This window comes from Propithecus coquereli, unplaced genomic scaffold (genome assembly GCF_000956105.1).
Source record: "Propithecus coquereli isolate 6110/MARCELLA unplaced genomic scaffold, Pcoq_1.0 Scaffold203, whole genome shotgun sequence".
Lineage (NCBI taxonomy): Eukaryota > Metazoa > Chordata > Mammalia > Primates > Indriidae > Propithecus > Propithecus coquereli.
Genome location: NW_012145301.1, coordinates 3,694,144 through 3,719,876, shown reverse-complemented (window position 1 = coordinate 3,719,876; position 25,733 = coordinate 3,694,144). Strand labels below are relative to the sequence as shown.

The following is a 25,733-nucleotide window of genomic DNA, read 5'->3' as shown; positions in this document are numbered from 1 at the left end:
TGAATGAATTTGATGCCACTGAAACAGCACCGCAGTTGCCCGTGTTCCAGTGACCACCGTCATGGTTTACTGGGTGTCCTTCCGCGTGCCTGGGTGCCGCGGCCGCCTCAATTCCCTGAAAGCAACACGGAACTGAGGATTCTTCCAGGGCCCCATACTTGACCCTATGTTCTTCTGGATCTTCATTCTTTCCCGGAATAAAGAAATGCTGCCTAATAGCTTCAGCTATTACATAGCATGTATATGACGATTGCCATTAAAATCCCTCCTTCCCCCCAACCTGTCAGCTGAGCTGATTCTCTGTCCCTAAAAGCCAAGGGATTAACTGTCCTCTCCTCGTTCACAGACAACAGTTTCCCTCAAACTCAGATGTTCAATCAAACAAACTGGCTCCTTCAGCTAACTACTTTCTATTGAAGAATAGTACAGCCCAGTAGGTAAAAAATAGACTCTGGTGTTAGTAGAACTGGGTGGGTATCCAACTCTTCCACTTGGCAAGTGTGTGGCATTGGGCAGCTTCTTTGACCTTTCTAAGAGTAGTGTAAGTAGGAGGCACAGTGCCTCGCCTACAAGAGATGTTTAATAAATGTGAGAAATTATTGTCCATCTGGGATACATTGTGTAAGAGATTGTAATCTTATTAGAGAAAAAGTACACACGCATAGATAATACTTCAAGTCACAGGTATTCTTGCCTCGATGTCATACACGGCAGCTCAGTGTGTCTCAGTGGGCTGCTCACCTGAGCACCAAGCTGTAGCCGTGAGCCATCGTGGCAGGAAGCCAGGGGGACAGTCCCCAGAGGGCCAAGCTTCTGGGGAAAAGATAAGGATATGAATTCAAACAGAGAATCAAGATATGGTCCATGAAGTGAAAGATAAAGGCAGTGGAGGTGAGAAGAGGAACACAAAACAGAGTCTGATTTCTAGAGGCAGAATACTAACAGCAGTACCAATACTTGCTGCTTGCTCTTTTAAAAAAGACCTATTCTCAGCTTCTTCCTAAGGTAGCTAATAAGAAAAAAATAAAAACCATTCGTCCAACGCCTGCATAGTTAATAAGAGCAGCTTTGTACATTCAGTACATGACAGATATGATTGATGCCGCAACTACAATGATGATTAAAAATCACAGACTTGGAGCCAGACCACCTGGGTCCAAATCCTGTCTCTGCTGTTAGCTCTGTGCACATGGGCAACTTTCTCAACCTCTCTGTGCTTCATCTGCTCACCTAGAAACTGAAGATAATAACAGTAACTCTCTAGGCTGCTGTGAGGATAAAGTGAATTAACACGTTTAAGCATTCAGAACAGTCCCAAGCACAGAGTGAGCGCCATAAGCATTTGCTTTCATCATTATTATCACTATTATCGTTGCATTTCAACACATTTCTTTCCTCAGAGGAACTGTCCTGCAAATGACAGCAGAAAACAATTTAAATGTCAGTACTAGAGTCAAGAGACATCCCTGGCTTGATGGGGTTCTTTGTTGCATGGGAAGCTTGCTATTTACAGCTACGCATGTACCAACTGGACATACATATGTATGCACAGAAGATGAATCCCGAAGGGCAGACAAATTTGGGCCATAAAGGTGGCATTTATAACCAAATTTCACTGCATCTATTTTCACTCTAAATTAGCTTACGAAGTATATAATTTAAAGCACTTTAACCCACATCAATTAATAGCCTTCACAATCTGAGTCACAGCAAAGCCTCCTCCCTACTGACATACATGGAAAGCCCATTGCAAAGAGGTGGGAAGAACAGCCCAATAGTTACACATTGTTGCACTGCCACAAAAGCACAAAGCCTTTATTGGCTCAGGCAAATTTTATTTTTATTATCCTTCCCTTTGTATGCATAGTGTATGTTCTGTTCTACAGGTAAAGCCAAATAATACCAAAGGAGGTTGTCATTAGTCGTTAGAAGGAACCTAAAATGGTCTTCTGAGCTTGGAATATGGCATAGAGAGGGAGTATATGTATCTGTATTTGTATATACTATCCGATGGAGAATAAATTTAAATGCATAGATGTTTTCAAACATGTTTGGGCTGTCTTTTCAATGTCACATAAGGGATAATGTAGGCTCCTTTAATTTATTTTTCGAGAACTGGAGGGAGCTTTCATTCTCAGTGTCAAGTGGAGGTGACTGAAGAGTCTGTAATACGCACCTCAAGAAATGCAAGGAGATAAGATGCAGCCACTCCAGTAAGTTTTCCTGTTAGCTCAGAGGCTGGAGGAGAGATCGTGTACCCAAATACTCTCGAGGATCCAGGAGTTAATAAAAATGCGTTCCATTAGCTGGGGGAGAAGGTGCAGCACATGGGAAGATCCTGTACCTTGCTGAAGGACCCTAGCTGATTTTTGTCATGTATAAATGAGGGCCCAATATTTCCATATAAATCGGTTTGTCAAAAGAAGCTAGAAATCTCAATTTTTAGATTAATTTCCTAATTAAAAAATTTTAGCAACCAATACAATTTTTAAAAACCTGTATATAACCAAAATCTACACACACACACACACACACACACACACACACGCGCGCTGGTTAGAATTAGTCCGTGAGTCACAGCATTGGAGGGAAAGGCCCAGGGGAAAGGAGACCAAGTCAGAAATGCCCAGGACCCCCTGGTGTGGAAGTAAAACCAGAGCTATTGCAGAGGGAGTAAAGTCTTTACTGCGTAAAAGCCAAGCCTTGCAACGTGATGAGTTACTGGTGCCCTCCAGGTTGCAGGAAGTAAGAAAGATTTGCCTTGGGCCAGAAGCATTTGGAGAAAGACTTGGGGGATATATATTTTTTTTAATGGTGAAATATTTGAGAGAAACGGAAGGCAAATTTTATGAATTGCCTTGTCATGGGTTAGATTTTTTAAAAAAAAGATCCTGGAGATGTTCAAGAGCAGCAAAGAGGTTGTGAAAATGTAGAAATAGAGGGGAAATTGGGGTTGGCCTATGATGATAAATGAAGCGAGGAAAGCGAGAAATACAGTTTAAGGAAAAAAATCATTCCAGTCCCAGTGAAGAATTCATAGACCAGGATCTTAAAAGCAAGGTCCAATTTGTAAAGTTTTAGGGGACACAAAGCCAGAAAATATGTGCTACCTCAATCTTAGGGGTTATTTCTCCTAAAAAGTCAATATCCTAAACTTCAGTTCCTGAGGGCAATAACTTACCCTTGGCTGATGATAATTTTCCCACTGGAGAAAGTAATTTTATTTTGATGATTTTTTTTTGAAAAATTTCTGTTTATCTGCTGATATTTTGATGATCTTGATGGGTCTTAAGATTTTTATCCACCGTATCAACATGTCCAAAACAGATTTCATCTTTTCTCCCCTTTTGTGTTCATCTGAGGCCTCCAAGAAGCAGACACCAAACAAGATTAAATGTACAGGAACTATACGAGTGAAATGCTGATTAAGACAGTGGTGTGCTAATAGTTGTTTAACAACCAGGAGTCTAACTGGGAAAAGCCCTGATTTGTAATGTCTGCTGACTGATGGGGGCAACTACTCCCAACTGAGCGTATTTCGTGCTCTCAACACGGTGTCACTAGACCCCACATTGAAAAGAGATGCGCACAACCCTCTTGAGCCAGTACCAGTCCAGCTGGCTCCAGCACACCACTACTCGTAGGGAATAAGGAAGGAGCTGGCTATGGCTGCACCCAAGTGAAGGGGAAAGCAAGACAAGTTCGCATGGAAGCTTGGACGACTGCTTCAGCAAAGCTGTCAAGGATTCGCAGCCAAAGTCAGCCATCAGAGGAGTCCCGTATATCCCAGGATTGGATAGGCATTATTGTCCCTGCCACTTGTGGTCAAACTCAGCAGAAGTCTGTAGGAGGCATGGCCCGTGCACAGACACCATGATGGATTTCAAAGTGCAGCAGCCGGGCGCCTGGACAATTGCACTCTCAGTAACAGAAGCTGTTCGAGGTGCATTCTCATAGCCGCCATACCTTGCGAACTTCTCCCTCCCATTCAAACTTATTTTCATTCTGAATTCCCGTACCTGGTAGAGGGTAACCATGTGAAGAATGAATTTGATCAAACTGATCGAAAGCATGCAATGAAGAACAGTAAGTTCATCCAGTAAACAAAAGTTAACATCCAAAAGAAGATGAAAATTCATAGATAGAAGTTAATCAAAGTAAAAAATAGAAAGTAAGTCAACTGCTAAAGTAAGACAAAGAGGAGATGCAGGGATAGGGGATTGTGTGGAAGACATAGCATGGAAATAAAGCTACGTATATGTAAACACTTCTGTATCAATTCCAGATGCCAAGCCCCAATTTAAACTTCTATGTGCACGAGAAGAATTATGAGCTATAATGATGCTGGTGTGTGGACATGTCAAACTCTGATTTATTAAATTAAAGGAACACACCCACATGGATTTTTTTTTTTTTTTTTTTTTTGAGACAGGGTCTTGCTCTGTTGCCCCAGCTAGAGCGTAGTGGCGTCATCATAGCTCACTGCAACCTCAAACTCCCGGGCTCAAGTGACCCTCCTGGCCCAGCCTTCTAAGTAGCTGGGATTACAGGCATGTGCCACCATGCCTGGTTAATATTTCTATTTTTTGTTGAAACGGGGGTCTCATTATGTTGCTCAGCCTGGTCTCGAACTCCTGGCCTCAAGCAATCCTCCTGCCTCGGCCTTCCAAAGTGCTGGGATTATAGACTATAGCCATCACACCCGGCCTCACGTGTATTTTTAAAAATTAAATAATATGAAGTTTTAAAATGAAAGGCCAACAGAGAGTTCTACCCCTTCCTTCCTAAAATCTGAGTCTCCAGAATTAGGGTGGACACATTGATGCATCTCCCAAATCCCCCCAGCAAAAAAGAACTAGGTTGCCTCTTGAGCTGGGAGTGCCCTATACAGATAGATGGAGCTATCAGCTGCTTCAGGAACTGTCTCAGAGGAGGGGAGCCACCTTGCCTGAGGGTGACCACATGCAGTCAGGGCCTAAAGGCAGGGCTTTCTCAGTCCAACTCCAGCCAAGGCTAGTCTGCAGGTCAATTTAGCTCCAGAGCGTCCTTGTGTGTGCAGAGGGCCTGTGTCATGGGGCCTGCATTGCAGCTAGACTTATCCCTCTGCACAATCTTCCTTCCTTCCCCAATTTTAAAAAGATCTTGGTCCTGAGGGCATTTCCTAAAAGAGAATGGCCTGCACGCCAAACTGCCTCAGAGTCAGCTTCCTCTTCTGCTTCACGGGGACCTAACCTGCAGCAAAAGTCAGCCACATTTTTGAAAGTTTTTACCAAGATACGATTTACATACAGAAATTGAATATATAAATTTCCAGCTCAATACATTTTCACAAACCAAACACAAGGTGAAACCAGCACCAGATAAGAACAGAACATTCCCGGCACCTGAAAGGAGACAACACATTTAACAATTACCCTTTAAAATGCCTAACAAAATTTTAAATGCTTTCTTAGATCAATGTCAAAGGAAGAAAGAAGAAATCTTACATTATTAGCGTTAGTGCCCAGAGTTCAAACAATAACAAAAGATTTAGACTTTAAAAACAAAACTTACGATACTGTATTTAGTATAGTGTTGTTCTCAGTATTTATGTTGCTTAAAACTGGCCTTTGAATGATGCCCATTAATAGAAAAGGGCTAGTTAGAAAATAACACAGATGGATGTGTGTAAAAGCAGCGTGAATCCCTCCAGAATCGTCTCAAGAGGGTCCCCTGGCTTCTACAGAAAAACAGATGCGTGAGGGATGGACGCACCAAGCAGCAGTCTGGTCCTTCTCTGCCTGTCTTCCGCGGTACCTCTCATCTCCAACCCGGGGCCAAGAAACCCTCGTGGGTCTCCTTTCAAGCAGGCTTCCAGAACCAGTATTTCATTTCTGAGAGACCGGATAACTGGAAGACACAGAGGATTGGGGGAAACGAGAGTGACAACTTGAAGGGGAGGGGTGCAATTTGAAGAAACAAGAAGTGGAGTGGAGGAAAACCAGCTCTGGAAACAATCTGAACCCTGCAAGGACTGACCCTACACCATGCCTCCTTCACCTCACGTGCTCACACACGCACACACGCACACCCATCACCCAACGGATGATCCGTCTCCTCAGAGCACGCCGGACATTCATTTCCCATCTGGATGGAGGGTAGGGCACCCCGCTGGTCTGTAAAGAGAGGATATCCCCCACCAAAATAGAACCAAACAAAACTGGTGGAGGAGTTATTTCTCTTTGAACGAAGACTGGTGAACCTACCATCACTGTTAAAAACACAACCCCGCAAAAAAAAAATACCAGCTCTGAATGTGACTTCTATAATTCAGAAGACTTTACTATTTGAACCAGAAGGAAAAGAATCAATGGGTCAAATAAAAGGCACTATTTGAAATGCCGAAGAATGTTTAGGAAGACTTCCTAACAGAGTGAGAGTTAGAATTAGGAACACGGAAGGACCAGATTTCAGGAAATAGGTTTTGAAGCTGTTTTGTCCCACCAAACATGGGAGGTGCCCCAGAAGTAGTGGCAGGGGAGTTCCCAGAAGGGAGTGCTTCAAATTGTCCCGAGATGGGGCCTGTTGGGATTCCAAAGGAAGAAGCACTAGATGCCAGGGTGATGAGTGCAAAGCATCTGTTAGGGGAAGAGGTGTTGCAGCAGTCCGTAAGACAGATAGCGAGAGAAAAGGTGTTCTATCTAAGAATGTTCACAGCCTGGGTCAGGGAATGGAGTTTTTATGAGGGTTTAAGGAATTTGGCTCAGGGCCAGGGCCACTTTCTTTCAGTGTTTTGGGCAACAACCTAGACACCTTTATTAGTGCCTGGGAATGTTCAAGGTCCTGGTTTGGGTTCAAGCCTGTTGGGACAAACCTGCACCTGGCTGGGTCACAGAGCGGTCACGGCACTCTGTGATTTTCAGTGAGGACACAGAAAGGAAGTCAGGGGACAAGGGGACCCTACAGAGATAAGAGTTTCTATTAAGGATAGGACCAGGACCATCAGGGCAGGAATGAGAGCAGTAGAAGGCAATATTCTGACCTCAGACGTAAGTTCTTGGTCAAAACTGTGAGATACAGAGACACAGAAGGCAGGGTCCAATAATGCAGAGTCTGGCTGGTGTAGATGTCAAAGCTTAGTAAGGAACTAGTAAGAGTTAACAATGATTGGGTAACGATACCTTGAATCGAGCGATGTTCTAGGTGCAGGTGTTGTGCCATTTGATACACACAACAATACTACGAGGCTGATATCATTTTCAACACATTTTCCTGATGAGGGAACTGGGGCACAGGGAGATAGTGCAGCACAGGCAGTAGGGAGCGGGACCAGGGTTTGAACCCAGGAGGTCCCGCTTCACTGCCTTTGCACTTCTTCGCCTCAGGCTAACCCTGGAACAAATGTCCTGCGGAGCTAGTGAAACTTAAATTGCAGGCCCCTCATTTCCTTTGAGACCTTCTGATATCCTGGACCTAATTTTATAATTTGCAATTTTTTATTATCTTTTTGCAAAGAAGACACTGCTCATTTGTACAAGCTCCTAGCCTCACAAAATCTTTTTCCATTTTGCTCGCTGTCAATAAGGAAGCTGTAACAGGGCATCCCAGGCAACCGTGAGTGACCTCTCTCCCTGTCATGCATATATATGGGGGGAGGATGCGGTGCTTTCCAGCCTTTTTCACGCCATGACATGCATCTAATATGCTTTTCCTCAGGCAGGCAGGAGTGTTTGCATCTGGTGGTGATCACCCCAAGCCCACCCAACAGCTGACAGGATCAGCGTCGCAGGACACCTTGAATCATCGTGAGCACCGTTGACTGAGTACAGTGATTGCAGAAGGCTGCATTAGCCCCATTCCTTTGCCTGCGGTACTTTAAGCGCAGGAAGAGTGAATGATTAGCAAAGTTCATATGGTGTCCTAGGAGCCCAGGGCAAAGGAGTGAGATTGCCAGGACTGAAGGAATGAAAACAGGATGACTTCCTTAAAATATTTTTTATTTTTATTTATTTAGTACGTATTATATTAGTCGATGGTTTTTAAGTTGCGTAATGGGATGCTCTCAAGCATGAAGTTCAGAAGGACTTTCATGAAAAATAAAATAATCCATAGAGGTTTTCTTTTTCTCCAACTGAATTTTGTGTTAACGCTTCTCTCCCTAAAATAGTAACACCTAGCTGGGAAATATTTCAAAGATTTTGGGGTCTATGTCTTCCACAGTCCACACAGCACCCTGTGGCTTTTCTGTGTCCTTTCTAAGGTTAAAAAATGGAGTTTTCAAAGGGGGGAGAGGAGACCTAACAAAAAGTCATCATGCTCCACGCATTAACTGATTTTACGAGTTTTCACATAATTGTCCCTGAGAGTTGAAATGACTTGTGAAAATTAAAACAGTTGCTTTGTGATGAAGTCAAACATCTAAACCAAGGATTGTCTCATTTCAAAGCTCAAGCACTATTCCAATTCCTCTCAGTGTAGCTTTTTTGGAAAATAAGTGCAATGCTTCTGTCAAGACCCTACGGCAGGGGAAAACATGTTCTTTCTCTTGTTTCAAAGCTAGTGTGCCTGCCCCTTCGGTGTGGATGTGAGTAAGTAGAACCTTTGGGACTACTTGCAGGGCACGTAGAACTTTTATTGGGGAATGTGCGACCACAGCACATGGGACAGGATCCACCGGGAGCTTTCCTGCCTATAAGGGATAAACTTGGGAAATAATTAGAGATACTCCCAAAGGTTTATGCACACTTGTGTTCATCACAGGGTCATTTATAGTAGTTATAAAGAGAAAATCTAAATGTTCCATAGTAGGGGGATGATTAAATAAATTAAGGACAGTCATATAATGAAATATTACTCACATTAAAAATCATATTTTATTCTCTAAGATGATTAAACTCAATGCATGCTCCTATATTATTCCGGGATACTGGAATGCAAAGGAAAAAAAAAACAGCTATAAAGAACATTACAAGGACAAGTGAGAAATTTTCACATGGACTGTTTGTTAGATAATATCATGGTATCATTTATAATGTAAACCTTTGGATATGATAAATGTAATTTAACAAAATGCACTAATTCTTGGAAGCCATGCTTATGCATTTAGGGATGAAAAAACTCATAGTTTCAAGAGATATGTAATGATATGAAGGAAGTTTACTTTAATATTAAGGTAATATCAATTTTCATCTTGCTTAAAATATACGTACAAAAGACTAGAAAGATGACACATCAAAATACAAGCATTGGTTATCTCCATGTAGTAAGATTACACACAATTTTTATTTTATCATTTGCACATTTCAGTGTTCTTCCATTTTCCTACTGTGACCTATTATTCTGTTTTTATTTCTTCACCGTGCCCACCAGGGAAAAATCCAAGAATACGGAAGGGTGGATTGGGCACATTCCTGAGTTAAATTAGGGTAAAAGGGCCTTGTAAAGTAATCTAAAGTCAGATAAGGTGATACTCTCTAAGCATAATAGGTTTAAGTTACATCTTTGTCGGGGAGGAGGGAATAATTTGAAGAGTACTCAAATATCTTGTTGAAGAGTTGTGAAGTTGTATTGGTAAATCAGGTTTCAGAGCAAGAGATGTATAATATTTTATTTTTAAGGTATTCTAGGACAAAGAAAATCAAAAAGCAAAGTAGTCAAACTGCAAGCTGATGTGGAGTATCACTCTTAATATCCTCTAACCTCAGGACTAGACATGTCCCTTTTCTTCTAGCTAATTCTGGAGAGGTAGAGAAGAAAATGGCTATGATTCCAGATTCCATTTTGATCATGTCCACTGAACAAGAGGCTGCTTGTGAACTGCTGTCTCCTGGGGAAATTGTCCACTCAAGAAAGAGTGGAAGACAGGGATTTGGAGAGAAATTTAAAGGGGAAGATGAGGGAACAGCTTGAGGAGTGGGGGCAGGAGTGGGGGACACTTGAGGGTAAATTTTCTTGCAACTGTTTCATGGTTGTTTATGCAAACTCAAAAGAGTCAGAATACTGTAGATTCCACCTTCCCACACACCAAATCACTGGCAGTCTTGGTGTAAACAATGGTGCAGCAAAGATACACTCAGGATGATTTTGCCAGAGAAAAAAATAGGCTAGTTTCCTTGACAATATCAACCCAGTTGGGATAAAGAAGAAAAAAGAGGGGATCTATCACCTGGATTATACTGCAATTAAATGTAACACACACTACATTAAAATGTATTACCTTTATGTTCATTTATCGCCCCAAAATTCGGAATTTTTGGTAATTGGAAAAGACGTATTCCAAATGTTTGGTGTTTGTTCTATGACTCCTTAGCTTCTGAGGTGGAGAAATCAAGAAATAAAGTCTATCTGAGAAAATAACAAATGGGAAACAAAGAAAGACACAAATCACTAAAGAGGATGTGTGAGGTTCTTCTCCTTTACACATCTCTGACCCTAATTTTCTGTGATGTCAGGGTGAAAATGCAAATGATGACAACAAAAAACAGAAGAGAACATTTTCTAGATCCTAAGACTAGCTCATATCTGCTCCCCTCCTTTGATGGTACAAGATTGAAAAGTATAAGGTTGAAAGAGAAAGATTTAGATCAAAGAGAAAGATGAACATGAACTCTAAAATAAACTCAGTTACTTCAGTGACCTCCTTTTATGGCCTTGTGTGTTGATTAACAAGTTGAATTATCAATTTTTTTCCAACCTAGTCTCCAATTTGCAGACAAAGATCTGTGATAAAAATCTCAGCAATTATGCAGTCACATGTGGTGGTTAAATTCTTGTCTGCCTTAGGGCAACGACTTATCTGAGAAGTGAGAGAAGGTACAGGGTTACCCTCTGTGATTGGTGATGTTCTGCAAAGTGAGCAAGGTAGAATTCCATTTAAAAAACAAAAACAGGCCCTGTAATCCTATCACTCTGGGAGGCTGAGATGGGAGCATCACTTGAGGTCAGGAGTTAAGAGACCAGCCTGAGCGAGAGCGAGACCCCATCTCTACTAAAAATAGAAAAATTAGCGGGGCATGGTGGTGTGCGCCTGTAGGCCCAGCTACTCCAGGAGGCTGAAGCAGGAGGATCGCTTGAGCCCAGGAGTTTGTGGTTGCTGTGAGCTAGGCTGATGCCACTGCACTCTACCTGTGTAGACAGAGTGAGACTCTGTCTCAAACAAACACAAAAACAAAACAAACACCAACCTACAGGAACAGACCACTAAGAATGGAAAACATGCAGACCTGCACCAGGAGGTGTTCTGAGACCAGCCAAAAGAGCTCCGCTCAGACGGCAACCCCTTCCCCATGACCCCTGGCATTCTGAGATAGGACAGTAGGCTCTTTGGTCTTCCAGGGATTGAAAGCCTTCTGCACATAGCAAATAGCAAAAGCACAGAAAATAACCTACATCAAACACAATAAAGTCACTTAGCATCCATTGCCATAATACGTTTATAGAATAGAAATTTTGTTCTGTCATCTTTTAACATATTAACAGAAGGTTCCAGCCTCTTGTGATTATGGTAACATGAAGGACATGATGATAGTCACACAAATATTTGTGACATTCTGAACACACAAGCCTTTCTGAGTACAAATACTCCAGGCCTCATGGGATGGGAAGAAAAGTGACTTTTCAGAGAAGGCTGGGCCCTGAGTCCCTCTTACCCACCCCGGAAAGATTAACCCAGGCTTCAGCCCCCCAAGGGACTGGAATCACTCAGCACGCAGAACCCCGCCTGTAGGCCAAAGACACATTCGAACAGAACTGTTTTTAAGAGTCAAATAAATACACACGCTTGCAAAAGTGACATATATTTATAAAACTGGCCTATGACAGTGGGATTCAGCACAAGAGGGGCTAGTTCTACCTCTATAGTTTGAGTGACCTACAGGTACATGGGGGAGTCTAGATAAAGAATTTAGTTAAAGACACGGGACATGATCAGCTCTCTTCTATTGGTGTTGAAGTTGATCGTCTAATTTGGCTGTTCACTGAGGGCTCAAGTATACAGCAATTCTTTGGGGTGGGGGGTGTTTCAGATCACCTGATGTTAATCCTGTCACTGCATTAGTCATCTTCATTAATAGCTGTTAGTCTTAGATATCATCCTCAGGGAAGGCTCAGGGGCAGGTCCCTCAGACGTGGCTTTTCAGCGAGCAGATGGTTAGAGGATCTATGTTCGTCCCTTCGTTTGGGAGGCAAGGGGAGAAGATGGGCCTGAGGGCCTCGTGGAAAGAGGCTGAGGGGAAGCTGTAGATGAGGGACTCATCGGTCACGTTGTAGAACGCTATGTGTCCAGATTCGTAGTCTAAGAACACACCAACCTTATGCACAGGCTCTCTGACATGTTGGCCTTTTAAAGGTGATGAGACCCAAAGACTATAATCATCTCCAATTTTTAAGCCTATGAGTGAGAAGAGGTCCCCGGGTGGCTTTGGGAGATTCCCCTTCCTGCTCACCGAGTCCTTGCAGATGCCTACTTCCCACTCGGTCTTGTTTCCCACCTCCACCTCCCAGTAGTGTCTCCCACAGGTGAAGGTCTGAGCGCCCAGCACAGTTGCAGACTGGTCAAATCTTTCTGGGTTGTCAGGTAACTGCTGTCTGATTCCTCCGTATTTCACGCTTTTCAGATCCTCAGACAAGACTAGATAGGCATTGGCCGTGGCTGGATCCAGAGTTATCTCCGCTGCAAGAAGAGACAAGAAGAATCCTTTGGCGTTTTTGAAAAACCTCTTATATATGTGAAATTTAAATTAAATTCTTAGTATTTTGTCCTTTTTGTTTCCCATGTAATTTAGGTGAGTAAGACGGGGGATGGTTTCGTTTAGAACAGAATCTCTAAGCACTTTTTTTTTCTGAGACAGAGTCTCACTCTGTCACCCAGGCTAGAGTGCAGTGGCATCATCATAGCTCACTGCAACCTCAAACTCCTGGGCTCAAGGGATCCTCCTGCCTCAGCCTCCCGAGTAGCTAGGACTGTCAGGTAGAGACATGCAGGAAGGGGTACAGATGCTTTGTCTAGGGGTTTCTACTGAGAAATAGATGATGTTAGGAGATACTTTGTCTACTAGGAAGAACAAATTGACCAGAATGGGGGCTTCCAAGAAGGAACAGATGATGTGTTAGGGGGTCTTCAAGGACCGACTAACCAGAAAGAGGCAGAAAAGCCACAAAGTGGAGATACCACCAAGGCCACAAATGAGGGTCTTTGGAGCATGCGTACAAGTAAGGTGACAGTATCCTCAAGTGACCTACCCTCATTAACATAGTAAAAATCACACCTACCTACACTATGACAGTTTACAAATACCATGGCAACCCCCAGAAATTGCCTTACAAGGATAGAGAAGAGAAGGATTCACCATTAGAGAAACTCTCCACCTTTTTCCCAGAAAAATCATGAATATTCCACTCCCCACTTAGCATAGAATTAAGAGATCACCTAAAGGGAGAAATCTTGTTAAACTCAGGGTCTCCACTCGCAGGGGTTGACTCATTCCTTCTCTGGAAAGTACTACGCTTTAGGAAACTCTGGAGCTTTGCCTGCTTGCATCTGCTTGGGCTGCTCATGTGCTCCATCGACTCGGTACCAGTAACCATTCTTCGGTACTGGGAACCAAGAACCAGGGAACATGGACCTGACATCTGGTCCCCACACCTGACAGAACTATAGGTGCCACCACACCCAGCCTCTAAGCACTTCTTTCACTGTTCCATAAAACAAAAGAAGTGAATCTCTAAAGGGAAAGAGGGAAGAGTCATGGGGAGAGTGATATCAGCCTGCCTGGGGGGGAAAGGGGAATCTCTGAGAGTGGAATGGAAGCCATTCTGTTCACTAGACAGTGTTAGAGCTCAGAGCTACTTATCCACACAGAGACGCCACCTTCTGTTGCTTACATTCATATTAGCCACGGTTGGCTCCGATTATTTACTTTAGATGGGAATGAAATATTGGCAGCGTCAACCCAAATAAATGACTGAGGTTATAGCATTTGCTGAATTCTTCCTTATGTGCCAAGCCTTTTCTACACGTTATTTCATTTAATCATTGCAAGCATTATTAATTTTCTCCCATTTTTATAAAAAAGAAAACTGAGGTTCATAAAGGTTAGGAAACTTCACCAAGATTACACAGTTACTGAGTGTTTGAATAGCAGTTTCTAGTCAGCATTTCTCGTTATGCATGCTCAAAGGAAGCTTCTTATGAGTTTAGTGCTATACTGGTGACCATCTGATGAAGCACATTGTGAACCAGTGGGAGGCCTGTGCCCCCACCCTCCAGAGAGGAGCTCACAGAAGGGGCCTCCAACTTTCACTGACTGTTCAGAAAGATTAGGCACTATCATACAATTTCATACTTGTAGACCAAATCCCAACCATAACTAAATATCTGTATGATCAATGTCTTTCTCCTTGATTTTACTGACAATTCTACAAAAGCAAAGGTAACATCTGTCTTATTTATCATTGTAAGAAAGCCCAGAGCTTAATAGCCCAGTACCAAGCCAGCCAGGCACTTATTAGTATCTGTTGAGTCCGAACCTCATTAGACCTTCCTCTGAAGGTCACATTGTCAACAAGATAAAACTGAGAACTAATGCTGACCTCTTGGTGCTAGCCAGTCTAAATATCTGGAGCATTCTAAAGGGACAGTTCTCTGAATGGTCCCTCCCTGGGATTTTAGAACGTAAGTCAGCATTTATCCCGACAGGAACAGAGCTAGAAATGCAGAACCTTCTGCAAGAGGGATGTGCGTGTGCAAACGCGCAAGGACTGGGAGTGGACAAAACAGAACAATAAAAACAAACAAAGGAAGGAACAGGATTCCTTAGCCAGAAAACAAAGCCAGATAAAACATCAGCCAAGTTTCACCGCTTCTCTCTGCTCCAACACAGGGCTGGTCTGTGGCCCCAGCCTTCCCTGGTGTGTCCTGCAGGCTCAGGACACCTTAGCTGAGCACCTAGCAGCAGGTGGTGAATATTCTAGTTGGAGAAACTGCCAGAGAGCTCTGGCATATACATCTTCACACATCCTGAAGTTAGCTCTGGGATCCCTGGAGGTTTGACAGTCGAGCTGACTTACTGCTGAATTTCCTTAGCATCTTCCTCATCCCGGTGACTCGGCACAAACTCAGCTCAGTGGTGGTGGCCTCTGGACATTGAAGCAGGAGGGGCTCATTCCTGCAAGAGAGCAGAGACGCACACTCCGTCTTCCACACACACCGCAGGCTGCTCCAACGCGAGAGTGCATCTCACATCCCCAGCCACGACACAGACACTGGCGGACCCACTCACACCCGACTCACACCCCTGCAGCTCGCACAGCTGAACACAAAAGAAACACCCTACCTTTCCAGTGCACTTCTCACCTCCTAGGGCATAAAAGAAAGAAGGTTAGCATTTGTGCACTTTGATGGCTAGCAAAGCAGAATCCATTCCGGATACAGGCCTTTGCAAAGTTCACAGAAGCCACTTCCCATGAAGCACTCCTTGAGTGGGAGTGAATATGACAGAGGAATACATCCCCAGATTCTTCTAGGGATGGGTTTGGGTGAACATGAGCTCTGGACAATGACTAGAGAGTACTTTGTCCTTTACTTTTTCTCACATCATCACTTTGTCCAGAGACGCTATTGCTGATAAAGAAGCCAAACTATCAGTCTCATTACCCAATGCTGGGGGGATGGGGAGCGTCAGAGATAAACAAACGAAAGGGCCTGGGGAGAGCTGAGACTCACCAAGCCCGTGGGAGGTGGGAGCGGTGTGTTTGGAAGGCACTAAATCAAACAGCAGCATGGTACGGAACCAGCCCATGAAACAGACCTAAAGCTGAAGTAGGCTCCTGTGGCTTACGTTTAAGAAGGTCCCAGAGAATGCAGCTGCCTAGAAACCAGCCAAGATGGTGAGGAACAGAGACTGGGGACACAGGACACTGGATTCCACACTAAGGCTGTTTGACAGGCCAGTCACCTCACTACCATAGGTCTGCGTGGTTAAATATTGTTGCATGAACCCATTCAGGACATGACAGCCACCTCTGGTTCGTATCATAATCATACTTATCTTAATCAGGTCTATGTAAAGCTTCATTTAATGTGCCCAGCATGTAGCAAAAGCACATTAATAAACTTAAAAAAATGTTTGACAAAGCGGTGGTTACAGAGGCGGGCACAGAAGAAACTGAAGTCATCCTCTGGCGTGTTTGGGATGGGTATTCTTCTGTTTTTTCCTCCTCCTCCTTAAGGCTTTATTAACATAAAGGATGTCAAATCTTTGGGAAAGCTACTTTGGGGCCAGAACTTAGTTTTCCAGATGAATGGAAAAGAAATCATTTCCTATGGGTTACCATAATTTTTCCCATTCATTTTCCCAGTGCTCTAAGGAGTATTTTATTCTCACCTCCAAAGATTCTAAAATCGAGTTCTGACATGTGGACTCTATGTGTCCGATCATCTTGTTTAGGCTCCGGATCTGCTGGGTCAGCTGGATCTCACTGTTCCTCAGTTTCCTCACGTTCTCTCTCTCTTCCTTTTCCAGTAGCTGGAGTTGCAGCTGTTCCTCTTCCTTCAGGAACTGGTGCATTTTCATATATTCCGACACAACGACCTGTTTAAAAGTCTTTGTCTCTTCCTGCCATCACACACACACACACCCCAAGATAATCAAGTTAGTAAAAGCAACACCCATGTCTGTAGATTTTCAATCCTACGAGTCCTAGAGTTCCACTGTGACAATTCCTGAAACCTGACACATAACACGTATATTCCCTTGACCGGCTCAGTGGAGAGTTTGATGTTTTCAAAGGTGTGTATGCTATACATACAATAGTAAACAAAACCAAAATTTCTGTTCCCAGGAGGCTGCCAGTCTAGTGGGAGAAACCGAGAATAAACAAAAATATGACAGAAGGTAATCAGTAAAACAAAATAAAGAAGAAAAATTATGAAAAATGTGTGTTCATTTATTCAACAAATATTTATTTAATGAAAGTAGGCATTGGATCACACACTAGGAATAGGAATAGACATCATAAACATTCCCACTTAAGAACTCACAGTCTATTGGGAGAATCAAATACCCAGATTTCTTCTAATATCTAATTCAACATTTAGTTCTTTGCTTTGACTGCTGCATAGCTCAAATCCAGATCTGTGACTAACCTTGAGCATTTGTTCAGGTACAATTCAAACTACTATTTTGCCTTTAAGTCCCTTTCTCTTTATTCTTCTTAATTTGCATTCTCTTTTTTCCCCCAAAGCATTTGAGATATTCCTTTTTAAAACTGATTTTCATCCTACATATCTATGAGTATAACTTGTATTTTAAATAATTATAATCACAGCCATAATAGAGGTAGCCACAGAGTTGTCCAGGGGCACAAAGAAGGAAGAAAAAAACAAAGACTGCCTGGAGCTGGGAGAATTTGAGCTGAGCCTTGAGATTCCCAGGTGGACAAGCAGAGGGAGGCAGCCCAAAGCAAGGATACGGCATACTGCAAAACTGGAACTGAAAAAATTTGTCTCTCTCTCTCTCTTTCTTTCTTTTTTTTTTTTTTTCGCTGATATTTCACTAAGTATCCCGTTAGTCCCCCTATAGAATCATACACAAGATTCCAAAGTAAGACAGGTACTGACCTTACACAGTATCACTCTCTCCCTCTCGTGGGTTAATATCATCTGAGCTTCCTTTTTCTTTTTATGCAGGAGATTTAGAATTCCCTGGAGTTTCTCCTGTAATAGAAACACACTTTCTGTGGCTAATGAGCAGAGCACCAAGGGCCTCAAAGACCAATAACTACAAGCTGACCAGGACTCAAAAGCGAAGGGAGAAAGCAGGCTCCACACAAGGCCGTGGCGAGGTGCCAGGGATGGCTGTCACCACTAGAGAACGTTATGAAAGTTAAGTGACGGAATCTGATTTGTGCTCTGGGATTCCTAGGGAGCAGCCAGCCTTACTTTGTGGTGCTCTTCAGCCTCGCTGGAGAGATGTGCCCTGTTCGCCCCGTGACTCTGGACTGAGAAAGCACTCCCGCTCTGCTCGTCGTTAGAGAAGGCTTTGGTGGCCGCTGGCATTCTCCCACAGACACTCTGCTCATCCTCACTCTGTAGCACCTGGCACCTGAGCTGTCTGCCGATGCCAGCCAGCCTCCCCAGACGCTCGTTGGGCTGGAAGTGCGGGCCCTCCAGGGTCCTCCAGCACTCAGGGCAAGATAAAGGTGTGTTATGTTCCTCCCAGCTCTTGAGGAGACACATCAGACAAAAGCTGTGCCCACACTCGGTGGTCACTGGGCTGTTGAAATAGTCCAAGCAGATGAAACAGGTGAGTTCTTCCCTGAGACTCTCCATCAAATCTGTTGTAGACATTTTCTCAAGGATGGACATTGGGGCAGGGTTACACTTCTATTCTGGGATTAGAAAAGTCCTCCCTGTGGTTCTACTGTGTTGACTAAAAAGTGGGTTATCTGTTGTTCTGATGTTATTACAAGAAACTCTCTTATCTCCTCTGTGCCTGATTTCACCAACTGATGTCCACTCTTCCAACACAAAGCCAATTATGACTTAATGTGGAACTCCTATCCACTGGGTTCATCATCAACCCCAAACTTTTACTGAATCTCTCTCTGAAAGCCACATGCAGGATACTGAGGACACTTGCTGCTAATAGAGTTACCATTGTGAGAGTTGGTTATTGTATATAAATAGCACTGTGAAACCACTTAAACACATTGGTTTTGGCTGGAGGTTTGGGTAATTTGGTGTAAACCAGTACAGAGATTTAAATTATGATGATCTCTAATTGGAAATACCCAAATCTTTCGGGAAACTCCACTAACAGAGCCTAGCTGAGAACCGAAAGGACTATGGTATATATTCCTTGTCTCATTAGGTCCTTTTCTCTGCTTGACCAAAGCCTAAGCTAACTGCTGCTTTATCAAGTACTCTGTACTCTAATTCCATTCATCCCAGAAAAGTGAGAACTATTCCATTGAAGTATCCCTGCACTTTAGATGTACAATGGATTGCCAAGGTCACATGTCTTGCTCTGCCCTGCAGACCGTGGTACTCACCCGTGTGTCATCTTGGAAGCATCTAAAACGATGCTTTTGTTGGAAGTTGCCTCCAGAGGCCATCATACTACAGAATGGACGGAAAGAATTCTAGTTTAGTATAAATATAATTTTGCTCACTCATTTTCACACTTAGAAAATGTCTACACTAGGCCCTCTCAAATCCGTTATTCTCCATCAGTTCTTCCTGTACAGAAGTCAAATGTGCAGACATTTTTTTTTAGGCCCATGAAAAAGTGAACGCCTAGGATGGAGACTGCGTTCAGCGACCACTGGGAGTCATGCCAAATGCCAGAGGCTCATGTGTCATCTTCTGGGGGTCAGTTCTTGTCACTGTGCACCCTTCACTCACCGTATGCCAGGAGGTGGGATCACAAAAACTCCTCCCCAGTGTCCACCCAGTGTGACCGGCCCACTAATCCATCACACCACATTTCTATTTCCATCCCATCACTCTGCTGGTTGGCAACTTTCCATGGGTCTCCATTACCCAAGTTATTCCATTAATTTCTTTCTGACTTCCAAGGCTCCAACCCTTACTTCTTTCTCATTTATCTCCAACAGGCTGTTGGATTTTTTTTCTTATCTTGAACTTTGGGAAAAGGAAGTTTTCTGGCCCCAGAAAGTTTCTCCACTTTCCTTTCTCCTAGTCAAAAATCACCTTTCTGAAGTCATTAATCAAAATGTTTTAATCATGTATCTTTTGTATAGTATATTTGAATTACTGGGATGAGAATTTAAGCCAAGAAATAGAAACAATCAGAGCAAAGAGTTATATTATTTTGAACAGGAAAAGAGGTGGCATCAGTTGGCATCATGAAACCTCAACTGCTTAGATTGCTTCTGGAATACTAACTGGGCGCTGTTTCAAAATATTGCTAGGAGTTAGTCTAAGTAAGGGTCCAGCAAAAAAACAACAAAAAATCTACAGCACTAACTGCCACCACTGGATAAAGAATTTATAAACTACCATCTCCACTCAGTGCGTGATTCCCACACAAACCAGGAGTCTTTGACCTGGACCAGAATTATTAGAATAAGCCTCACAATAGAATTGTGGTACATCACAGAGCTGGCATTCCAATTTGGAATAGGAAGACTGGAATAGTCTATGTTCAAGTTGCACCCATCTGTTCTACCCCATTTCTCTCTTCCACATAAGCCCTTTTCTTTTATAAGCTCCATAACACAATAACCATGTCTTATTCATCTGTGACTAGAAGAATTCTTTGCACATAGCAAGAGCCCAATTTATCTGTAAATAAGTTTTAAATGAACAAATAGAGGAATCATATTATTATAGAATCGCAGTCTTTTTTAGCAATTATATAAAACACCTTTATTATATTCATATATTCTAGAATATATATGTGATGAGATGATGGTAAGAAGGATATGCTATAATATTTCATGTTTAAGGCATTGTTTGGCATGAAATTTGAAGACTCTATCTAGAATACTTTTTTTATTTGTATAAATTTATGGGGTACTGGTATAATTTCGTTGCATTGATAGATCATGTTGTGGTGAAGTGAGGGCTTTTGGGGTATCCATCACTCAAATAATGCCCATTGTACCCATTAAGTAATTTCTCATTCCTCACCCCCCTCCCACCCTCCCACCCTTCCAAGGCTCCACTATCTATTATTCCACTCTTTGTGTCCATGTGTACACACAGTTTAGCTCGCACTTATAAGTGAGAACATGTGGTATATGTCTTTCTGTGTCTGAGTTGTTTCACTTAAAATAATGGACTCCAGTTCCATTCATGTTGCTGCAAAAGACGTAAGAATCATTGACTAGGCTTAATTCGTAGATGAAATAAATTCACAGAGTGGGCTAGCCTTCCCAAAGTACATTACCTCAACCCTCAAGGCACTGCTTTGCCAGACACAATTTCTGAGATCGACAATTCAAGTAGCTTCTTCTCTGGCTTGCCTCCTCCTAAGAAGGTGATGCTAAGGGTAACCCAAGGGGTTCATAGTCATGACTATTGCCCCAATGTAATTAGGGTTAGAACATACAGAAAAAAGAAACTTTGCAGATATAGTGAGATCTTATTTATTGGTGAGGCAGTGGGCTAGATGCGGGCTTATCTGAAAAATATTTTGCTTAAAAGCCTGGTTTTAAAAATACAGTTGACCCTTTAATATTGACAGTGGTGAATATATAACAGAAGGAAAAATGGCCTGGAAAAAAAAAAAAAGTGGTCAGGTACAGTGGCTCACGCCTATAATCCTAGCACTCTGGGAGGTTGAGACAGGAGGATTGCTTGAGCTCAGGAGTTCAAGACCAGCCTGAGCAAGAGTGAGACTCCCATCTCTACTAAAAGTAGAAAGATAAGCTGGGCATGGCGGTGCACGCCTGTAGTCCCAGTTACTTGGGAGGCTGAGGCAGGAGGATTGCTTGAGCCCAGAAGTTCGAGATTGCAGTGAACTGTGATGACAGCACTGCACTCTACCAGGGCCAACAGAGAGAGACTCTGTCTCAAAAAATAAATAACTAGGAGGGGAGGGAGTGCAAGGGCAACATACATAACCTAAACATCTGTACCCCCATAATATGCTGAAATTAAATAAATAAATAAATAAATAATTAAAATAAAATACCTAATAAGTGTGTGGCACAAAGTAGGTTCCAGTGATAACTATTAATAGTACTATTATCATCTTCTTTTCTCTCTAAACATCTGTACCCCCATAATATGCTGAAATTAAATAAATAAATAAATAAATAATTAAAATAAAATACATGATCTGATAGTGAGTCGAAATATTACAAGCGAAAAAAATCTACATTGCAACATTCTTGTTTCTCAGAAATATTTAAATATTTACAATTTGGTTTGGAAATATTCACCTTTATAAAGAGGTAGCAGCACATGAGGGCCAGGTCTGTGGGGGAAGGGGCTCAGGTCCTATAACTCCATAGACTCTGTTGTGAGTTGTAAACAGACACCCCTGCCCAATGGGCCATTGAGCTTACTGTCTAGAGTTTTGACAACTTACCTGAGAATTTAAGGTGAAGTGTTTTGTTTGTTTGTTTCTGGATAATAAAGCCTCTATTGTTCTTCCCCTTGCTTTAGGAAAAGTTAAATGTTGAGAATGTTCTCTTTCAGGCTTCATGCCGAGTGCTTTATGTACTTTGTCTCCTAAAGAGATAAAAAGGGAAGTCAAAAGGAAATTGTATGAGTTGGGAAGCCTGAGCAGAAAACTTTTCAGAGCAGTTCAAACAAATATAGACAAACAAGAATTTTAAAAACATAGCCTAATGTTGGGATGGACTATTAAGAAAAAGAACTTCTTTTCTAACTTCTTTCCCTTTTCTAATACAGATTCCGGGATTTGAGATTATTAGAGATAAATAATTTGAATTACTTCCATGTGAATAGGATTTAATATTGGTAAAGGATAAAGTGGATTAAAAAAACACCTTAACAATGCAAAGGTCACGTGTTGTGTCTTGTTTCTATCACATGACACCCTTTCACTTAATTCTGCAGGAATTATTAAACACATTTTGAGTTCTAAGTGGTGTGATGCACCCAGTAGATTAAAAAATAAATTATCATTCAACATTAGACTAGTATTGTGTGAGTGGAGAAACAGATGCCTTATGTGTATACAGATTACTTCCTTGTCTTTTTAATGAGGAAGTACACTGTTCTGCTTTTCTTAAGAAAATCTTAGTATTCATTCATAAGACTCTTTATCTCTCACCAAAAAATAATGTCTTTAGGGGAAAAAACATGAGACTAGCTAATACAAATACCACTCACGCATGCCAGATGCCATTCTCAATACCTAGAGGATTATCAGTTAAATCTCCCCACGGCCCTGGGAGATAGACGTTAGTTCCAGCCCCATTTACACATGAAAAAACAAACTCTAGGTCCATAACTTGCCCTGGATTCACAGAGGTGGCCTTACTTCAGAGTCCATGGTATCAACTACAGAGCTATGCTGCCATTCCCACAGAGCCGAATGAGCCACAGACACTAAACTCCAGGAGTTTGTAACTGCGTCCAAAAGCAAGTTAGCTGGGCAAACATCCATTAAGTCCATCCCTAGAGATGGATGAACTGAGAGTCTCCGCTGCCCCCAACTACCCAATAATAATTGGTGCTGGGTGCTGCCAAGGGACATTCCTCCCATGTACATTGATTATTTGTAGCCACAGATGTTAAGGTCAGACAAGAGAGGGCTTACTTCTAGGTAAGCTTATGACAATCGCTTTCAAAAAGCCAGTGGAGCCTGTTGAGAAAAATCAAATGGGAGCCTTCTTCGCCACCATAGCTCTTGGCTGCTGAGGTGCAAAGACCTAAGGAAATATTCACTGGACTGAGATGTCAATAGGGTTGGCGAGAACCCTAGGGAAGAATAGCAATTCTAGGTGTAGCTGGGAATTTATGGGATTCTAGGAGTTCACGACAATGCCCAGGAACTGTGCAAGATTCCTCTGGGAGAACAGCCACAAATCTAACAACTAAAAGCTAAAAATGCCTTTCAGGAGCTGGGACGCAGGGGCCAGGCAATGCCGCTGTGAACACGGCTGAAGCTGAGGGAGTCTAAAGGAAGCCTTCAGGAATACTTGGGGAAGAGTACCCCAAAAGATTGACGCCGTTGCTCGTTGCTGGCACAGCACCTTGGGACTTAGTGCCTTTGTGGCCACAGGCTGGGCCAGGACACTGACATTTCATCCTTACTCCCACTTCCCTACATACTGCTATCTTCTAGATGGCACACCGCTCCCCCTTTAAACCCTCCGGTCTCTCATAGGGTAATGGTTCCCTAACTTAGCTGCACATTTGAACCACCCGAGGATTTAAAATACAACCTGAAGTCCATGTTCACTACCAGAGGTTCTGGTTAAATTGGTATAGTGCCTAACCAATCTAGAGTACTCAGTGGGTGGTTCCCAGCATCACCTGGAACTTGTTGGAAACGCAAACTCTTGGGCCCCACCCCAAGAATCAGAAACTCTAGGGTGGGGTCCAGCAATCTGTGCATTTAACAAGACACCCAGGTGATTCTGATGTGTAGTACTCTAAAGCTTGGAAGCCACAGGTTTAGGCATCAGAATCTTTATAGCTTCCCAGGTGATTCTACTATGCAAGGACAGTTGAGAACCATGGCTTGAACAAATCAAACTACCCTGCAAAGGCTGGGTTCCCAGGCATCTGGAGGCTGGCTGCTGGGGCACACTTTCACTCTATCTCTTACCAAAACTGTCTCCCGCCCCTTCTTACACACAAGGGCTGCCAGCATGTAGATAACAACAGTCTGAGAGAGGTCTAGCGTAGAGGACTTAAGTTCCAGACAACTTCTCTACAGGCTGAGAATGGCAAGTGGGACTCAGTCAGAGGGGGATTCAAAAGATGAAGGAATGTGATTGTGAGCTGAAACCAAGGACAAATTCCTGTTGTTGCGAAAGTTCAGGTTAAGATGAGTGATTTTTATTTATTTTTCTCTTCTCCTTAATCCTTCTCTCCCTCCCCGAAAATGACAAAGACTACCTTGGATCTACCTGATTTCAAAAAAAAAGAGCTGACTTGTTCTATTTGTACACATTACTTAAACAAATTTACTTGCAGCTGAATGTGGACACAGGTCTTGCTATGATAAGAGCCTCTTAAGCAGTTGGAAAGAAACTCCTGGTTGTGGCACCTGTCTCAAGTGCAAGGAAATTTACAAGTCAACAGGGGATGATGGGTGAGATAGGAGAGCACCTGAGATGTCATGTAATGAATTTCAAGAATATCATAGATGAGGTACGCCAAGAAAAACTGAAGACGTTCTGCGCTGAGAGATTAGATGCCCCTTTGTGAGATCTGCTTTCTATCTCAGGAACATAAGTCTCATACAATGTTTACCATTGAGAAGGCAAAAGAAATCTTCAAGCTTAGATGGTATTCTCTTTGAAAATTCCAGAGGTTCATTCTCATTCCTTCTTTCCTTAAGACCTTGGGTCTTCAGAATAATTCCTGTCACCTAAATCATTTTTCCATCCCTGGCTGTCAACATCAGAAGCTCAGGAGCACCAAGAGCCCCATTTTGACTGGGAGTAACTGCTAATTTTCACATTCTAATTCATGCCTAAGTTTGTGCTATACCTTTTCTACTTTATAGATCTAGCGTAGCAACCACCAAGAGGTGTGAATAGTGATCCTCTTTAGATTGAGGTCCAAGAATCCTGAATTCTCTACACAGGCAGTAGAGTCTCACAAGAGAATAAGTCCTTTAGAAGAGAAAAATGAACAGGTAAGTATGCTAGGGGTTCCTCCAAATGAGGATGGCCACGGGATTCAGGACGCGTTTTCAGTGAGTCCGGGGTCAGAGCTTGTAGCTCCTTCTCACCACGGCATGAACACTAGTCTGCTTAAATGTGAGGACTTGAACTGTCCTAAAGGCTGGAAAATATAATAAGTTCTAGCCTCAAGAAAGCTAGCCCTGAGAAGAAGTCTGAAAAGTAGTTGGACAGTTGTGATCTTAAACCTACAGTGAAATGGCTGCAGTGGATATATAAAGAAACCAAACCTAGACACGGTTCCTAAAAACTACTTAAGGACTCAGCCCCAGGGTCATTTCTTCCACTCTACTAGGTTCTGAGGGAAGCAGGGGTTCCAGAGGCATCATTGTTACCTAGAAAGGACTGAAATGGGAGTAACCCAAGCTCCTCATCAGTATTTGGGAGAAAATAGGTAG

The 25,733-nt window shown here is 42.7% G+C and overlaps 1 protein-coding gene across 1 annotated transcript; it reads right to left on the bottom strand.

The window, feature by feature from the left end:
• Positions 1 to 12,098: 12,098 nt before the first annotated feature.
• Positions 12,099 to 18,343, bottom strand: TRIML1 (tripartite motif family-like 1). The gene is made up of 6 exons (XM_012644005.1): positions 17,918 to 18,343; positions 17,597 to 17,692; positions 16,362 to 16,592; positions 15,312 to 15,334; positions 15,046 to 15,143; positions 12,099 to 12,649 (listed from the first exon to the last, which is right to left on the bottom strand). Exons 1-6 carry the CDS (start codon positions 18,341 to 18,343, stop codon positions 12,099 to 12,101), a joined length of 1,425 nt encoding a protein of 474 aa, XP_012499459.1.
• Between the last annotated feature and the right edge of the window lie 7,390 nt (positions 18,344 to 25,733).